Source organism: Podarcis filfolensis, assembly GCF_964270895.1.
Source record: "Podarcis filfolensis genome assembly, chromosome: 8".
Lineage (NCBI taxonomy): Eukaryota > Metazoa > Chordata > Lepidosauria > Squamata > Lacertidae > Podarcis > Podarcis filfolensis.
The window spans coordinates 48,061,910-48,067,932 of record NC_139611.1 but is presented as its reverse complement, the minus strand read 5'-3'; the positions used below and the strand labels follow the sequence as shown (position 1 = coordinate 48,067,932).

Below are 6,023 nucleotides of genomic sequence, written 5' to 3'. Positions count from 1 at the left end.
CAATGGAGATTACTTATGAGTACAGTGGTACCTTGGTTTACGAACTTAATCCATTCCGGAAGTCCGTTCTTAAACCAAAGCATTCTTAAACCAAGGCGTTCTTCCCCATAGCAGCAGGGGACTTGATTTACAAATGGAACACACTCAACAGGAAGGGGAACATGTTCTGCTTCCAAGGCAAAGTTCACAAACCAAAACACCTACTTCAGGGTTTGCAGCGTTCTTAATCCAAGTTGTTCATAAACTAAGCTGTTCTTAAACCAAGGTACCACTGTAGACATGTATAGGATTGCACTGTGTTTAATGGGCTGATAACTTTAAAATGAAGTACAGCACATACTCTCAAATAAGTGTACATAGGATTGGATGTCTTCAGCTCCCCTGTTCACACACACACATCCATGCATTAAAACACAACATTGCCACTGCAACATCAGCTCTTGTGCTTTTGGAAAATAACTTTATTGAAATGTGTAAATCATGCAAAGAGTGAAGATATTCTATTGTGTTAGATATAAAGCATGATGGGAAGATACATGTCAGAGAAGTATTCATCCCACTCACTATATATATGTTGAGAGCAGGGACACTTTTAATGATAACAAGCTTTGAATTATAACAAGAGTAGTTTGTTGCCTGTGTCCTGATGTCATAGGAGCCTTGGAAATAAGAAGTGTGCTTAAGAAGCCAGACTGATGAGGATTTAATACCTCAGTATCTACAGTATGCTTACAGCAAAACCTCACATTCCCTCTGTCCTGCAGTCCATTATAAATCTTGGGATGCATCTACCCTGTAATTAACCCTGCAGTGCTGGGATACTGACTAGGATCAAATAGTGGATCTACCACTAACAGCACAATCAATTCCGTGTTGGTTGTCCTATCACCTCTGTTTATGACATTAGCAGTGTTCAAAGCAGAGCATTGATTTTCTTGCAGCAACGGAACACACAGGGAATTGCAACTGAATGGAAAATTAATTAATAGAGGAAGTATCTGCTTTAAAAGAGAGGTTTGCAGTTTTAGTAAGCAGGAAGGATTATCAAGAGGTATACACTTGAACTCAACAATCCATCATGACTAAAGGCTATTTTGACTGCCCCATACAAAGCTAATTACCTGAAAGTGTGGTCTCTGACTCTGGATTTGTTGTGAAGCTTGGTGATGACTGCAAACTGGCATCCCTACCATATATGTCTTTCAAAAGTGAAAGAAGGAAGCAGACCTAGCTGTGATTAAGGGATCAGGAATTCACAAATATATCGTTTGACAGTACGGCAGACTTCATCCACCCACTTTCCTTGAGCTGACTGTGAAAACAAGACACAATTTTCCCGTTTTCCTCCATTGGGTTGTGACCGGTCCCAGTTGAAGTAGTTGAGGACCATTCCATTGACATCAACAAATTTCCCTTCGTTTACCATGTCAGTGACACCCAGCCAAAAATCTGCCACACCTGACAAGCTCTTCTTGCTGTACTCTCGGAGAGCATTGGTTTCATCGCCGTCTCTGGGGATAGCAAGAGTCCCTCCCTTGGCTATGCAGTCTTCGTTTGCTTCATGGAAATGTTTTGCACCATCAGATGCCAAGTAGCATTTTTTATGGACCTTTGTTCCACGAAGACAGACTGTGAATGAAAGAAGATGGATGCAATGATTAAAGAATCCATGTTAAGTGGACCAAAGTGGTTCTTCACTGGTTATTGCTACCTGAAATTTCCCTGGATTTGGAATTTCTCTTTGCAGAATTTAGGATGGGTGGGCAGCTATTTTGGCCCTAAGAGCCTAAGCCCGTACAAACTTTCAGTGATTGTTTTCCCATAAACACCATTTCTTCAGACACAGCATCAGCACTGTAGTTCATCACACCATTATTGATTTTGAGAGGTAGCAAAATACCTCATAACAACACTTTCATTTCCTGCCGAATCAAAGAAGCAGCCCAACATGTGCTAAGGGCAATGTTAATTGGGTCCTCTAATCACAGTTTCAATTTGTTCATTTGCAAGCTACTGAAACAGGCATAAAGATAACCAGCTATAAAGATGATGGCTGCTTATTGCTTTGCAGTAATTGATGGAGTTAATGGCTCCTTCAGCCTGTTGGCCTCTCTTTGTAGCATCATCCCAGTAGTAGATACAATGGGTTGCTTTAAAGAAAAAACTGAACCCTGGTTAGGGGATGCAGTTAATACTAGTGCATTGGGTAGACACTGGGCGGGTGAGCACTAACACTTACTGGATCCCCAAATTAACAGGAAAGGCTTGATGTGGTTGAGTGCTTTGGGCCAATCTCAGTATCTGAAATACTGAAAGTTAGCATATAAATCCATGGATTGATGACACTGAATATAACACGAGGACATAAGAAGATCATACTGATGGCTAATTTCAACATTTCCACAACTCTGGGTGCTTCTAGAATATCACCATTGTTGAACCTCCAGTCTCAGTCTACAGTTCTACAGTATGTACGCTTACCTCAGACTTAGTCTGAGAATGTCTATTTTGGGGTAGGATTCAGTTGCATACCAGACAATTCAGGTTGCGCAATTCTAGTTGTTTGGGAAGTGCTGCACAACAAACCTGCTCCCCCAAAATGCTGGGCTTTTTGCAATAACAAAAGTGGAGGGAAACTGAGAGATAGCATTTGCTTTGACATGTCATTACCACAACATTACCACAAAAAATAAGAATGAATGCTCATTTAATAGCCAGCATAATCTAATCTCTCTGTAAATAAATCAGGATGGTCATCTGGAAGTGCCCTGAGTCCCCAGGCTCTCTGGATAATCGCTTTTAAAACTGCCTCTCTTTCCTGTGTGCAATTACAAGTGGCAGAAGGGGGCACTGAAAAAAACAGGCCTTCTTGTTACCATGTTGTGATCTCTTGGGACAACTGCCCTCCATGACTTTATTACCCAGATATTATATTATGTCACTGACTCTTTAAGCTGTTTTGATTTTGGAAATCCAAGGAGAAGAGCCAGAGGGGGGCGGAGAGAAACTAAAAATGAGCCAGGACTGTTATTTGTACTATTTATGTTTGGAAAACGGTCCCCTCCACCTCACCACTTTGGTTTCATGGCATACTGTAAGGAAAAACAGATATTTGTCTTGACATCAGAATGGGCTGAACTATCAGGAAATAGGTGTATACTTGGCTGTCCACCAAGGGCAGGGATCTAAAGTCCTTTTCATTACTTAGAAACACAAAGTGCCAAAGTAAAGCTAGCTGTGCATGAGGTCAACTCAGTGCTTAGCAAATAAAACCAGGACAAGGTATCTGAAAACACTATTTTAAAGTCTGCACCAAACACCCCGAGTATTCATGTATTTAATAATATCTTTAATCATTTGATAAAAAATGGAACAACAAATGGAATAACATCTTTCAGTCCATTTACCATCTATCTCTCTTCCCCCACCCCAAACCCCAGTTTTAAAGCAAGCATTTAAAGTTATCTAAAACTGAAAAATATTCAGGGGAGAGCCAACTAAAGGAAACGATTCAACCCTGCAGAGCAAGGATGGATGACTTGTGTCCCTCCAGATACTGCTGAACTATTATTTCCGTCAGTCAGAGCCAGCACTGGCTAATGATCAGAGATGATGGGAGTTGTAATCCAGCAACATCTGGAGGACCAGACATTATCCACCCCTTCTGTAGAATAATAAAAAGCAACCCTTACCTGTCTGCAGTGCTTGCATTTCCTTCAGGGAGTTTACCTCTTGCCAAAGCTTGCTAATTTGACTCTTTAGGTCACCGTCTTTCTCTTAAATAAGTAAGTATATGCATACATTAACATATTTACATACATCAAAATATTTACAGTAAGATGTGGAGTGCAATACAAAGGCTGCAATCCTAACCCCACTAACCTGGGAATAAATCCCACTGAATTATTTGCAGGCTTCCTTTAGCATGGGGAGGTACCTGCCTGTGAAGGGTGAAGTCTGCACGTAGTAGGGTTCTATATGGCTGTGTACACAATATACCGGTACACCCACAGTTTGTTAAGTGCGCTATGAGGGGTAAACTACAGTTCCAAGCATTCGGGGGGGGCAGGTGTGTTTTAAGTGTATGGTATGTACTTTTGGTTGCAGGCAGCTTTCTTTATTTCCCTACTCCACACTACATAGGTGAGGGGCATTTTTATTTTTATTTTGCCAGTTCTGAGTGTTCAAATCCTCATGCCATGTCAGTAATATTTGACACAAAGAGAAGTGCAGCAGAGGTGTGAGAAGTACCTTTGCTACCTACACATCCCACATGCTTTAGCCTCTTTGAATGTTACTGGTAGAATGTGAGAACAGGCTATGCAAAAATGTCTTATCATGGCACAAATTTAAGAAAAACTGCCCAAGTATGAGGTTTTTCCATTATTATTTGCTGTCTGTTATAGTAACTATCTCACGGCATGGTCCAAAGCAGAGGTGGGGGGTGTTCTAGGTGTTGCTGAATGACAGTTCTTTCCCCCCCCCCCACTAAATTTTCAATGATACAATAAGATATAGATAACCAATGTAAACGAAAACAGCTACCAAAAGTAAAAATAGAGTATAGAGTCCTCTGTTAAAGTTACTTCTTAACCCTTACCGCCCTCTCCCAGATCTCACCTGGAATCTTTCTTTTCTCTTCCCAGCCACTAATTCTGGGAGATCAACATTTCCCTGCCTCCTACCCAGTTCTCACCATCCTTGACCACTGGTCAAGCTGGTTTGGGCTGATGAGGAAGGGAGTCATAGAAACACCAGAAGGTGGCTTATACTGAATCAGACCACTGGTATGTCAAGCTTAGTACCGTCCACACTGACAGCAGCTCTCCAGGGTTTTGGGCAGGAACTTTTCCCAGATGTACCTTGAGACTGAACCTGGAATCTTCAGCAAGCAATTGAGCTATGGTCCTTTCCTACAACAACACCTGAAGGGCCAAAGGCTCCCCATCCCTACTTTAAAGACACATGAAGCTGAAGAGGTCTAGGTTTGATCTGTGCCTGGGAACTCCGGGTATAGTATGTGTTATATGTTATGTGCCCAGGCTTTTTCTATCATAGAATTCATAAATAAAACTATCCAAATCAGATGAATAGCAAAAAATAAAATAATACTTGTTAATAAATTTACTAAGGTAGCAATCAAATAATATATTTATCATAATCTTCATTCTCTGTGGCCTACTAAGTTTGCTTACCTTTAACCCTCCGTTTGCTGTGTTTTCTGGCTTTGGAATGGACAGACTGGCCAGTTGTTTGATCCAGCAAAAGGATGGTAACAAGGAGGAAAATCAGAAATCCCATTTGTGCCATCTCTGTTTTCAGACAGTGAGCAAGAGTCATCAACAGCAGCTTGAAAGCAGTTGTGAGAACTGCAGCCCTGTAGAACTGATGGTGTTTGGCTTTATTAAAGGGTGGTGAGAGAACTGGCTGCGCTCCTTGTTTATTAAATGAGCAAAATACTCAAGCAGGCTTCAGCATAAGGTGCCCTCTTGTTCTCTGTCTTTAGCCTCTCCCACACCAGATTTATACTTCCTGTCAACTCTGACCAATTGAATTTATCAGGCTTGCAATCCAGGGCTTAACGTTTTTACTCAAGAGTAATGCCTGCATAGTTCAGTGCTGGAGAGTATGCTCTTTGTAAGAAGGATGGGGAATCTGTGGCCCTCCAAATGTTGCTGGACTTCTACACCAGCCAGTAGCAGCCAGCATGGCTGATGAAAGCTGTAGTCCAACAAAACAGGTTTACCATTCCCTTTACTGGAAAAGTGGCCTCTTAACCCTAAGGGCTGTTAGAACAGCTCAGCCTCCTAATGTGAGCTGCACTCTGCCCTGTATCAATTTATCTCATAATTGTTTAATGCATGCCCTTCTTCCCAAAGGAGCCCTGGGCAGCAAACATGAACTATTAAAACATTTAAAAACAATTCTAGTTTGCAGAGTTTATTATGATCCTATACAGATACAGACAAGGAACAGCAGGTTCAAGCTTTCCATCCAGTTAATTTTATTATTAGGTTTATATC

The 6,023-nt window shown here is 41.3% G+C and overlaps 1 protein-coding gene across 1 annotated transcript; it reads right to left on the bottom strand.

Annotated features, from left to right (window-relative positions):
• Positions 1–438: 438 nt before the first annotated feature.
• Positions 439–5,817, bottom strand: CLEC3A (C-type lectin domain family 3 member A). Its single transcript, XM_083626646.1, has 3 exons — positions 5,196–5,817; positions 3,693–3,776; positions 439–1,629 (listed from the first exon to the last, which is right to left on the bottom strand). The coding sequence occupies exons 1-3, from the start codon at positions 5,338–5,340 to the stop codon at positions 1,238–1,240; spliced, it is 621 nt and encodes a 206-aa protein (XP_083482772.1). The 5' UTR covers positions 5,341–5,817; the 3' UTR covers positions 439–1,237.
• Between the last annotated feature and the right edge of the window lie 206 nt (positions 5,818–6,023).

Excerpts from the sequence above, each read along its gene's own strand:
- CLEC3A (XM_083626646.1), bottom strand. The coding sequence starts at position 5,340 with ATGACTCTTGCTCACTGTCTGAAAACAGAGATGGCACAAATGGGATTT. Across the intron at positions 3,777-5,195 it reads CAGCAAACGGAGGGTTAAAG|AGAAAGACGGTGACCTAAAG; the intron begins GTAAGCAAACTT and ends TACTTATTTAAG. Across the intron at positions 1,630-3,692 it reads AATGCAAGCACTGCAGACAG|TCTGTCTTCGTGGAACAAAG; the intron begins GTAAGGGTTGCT and ends TTTCATTCACAG.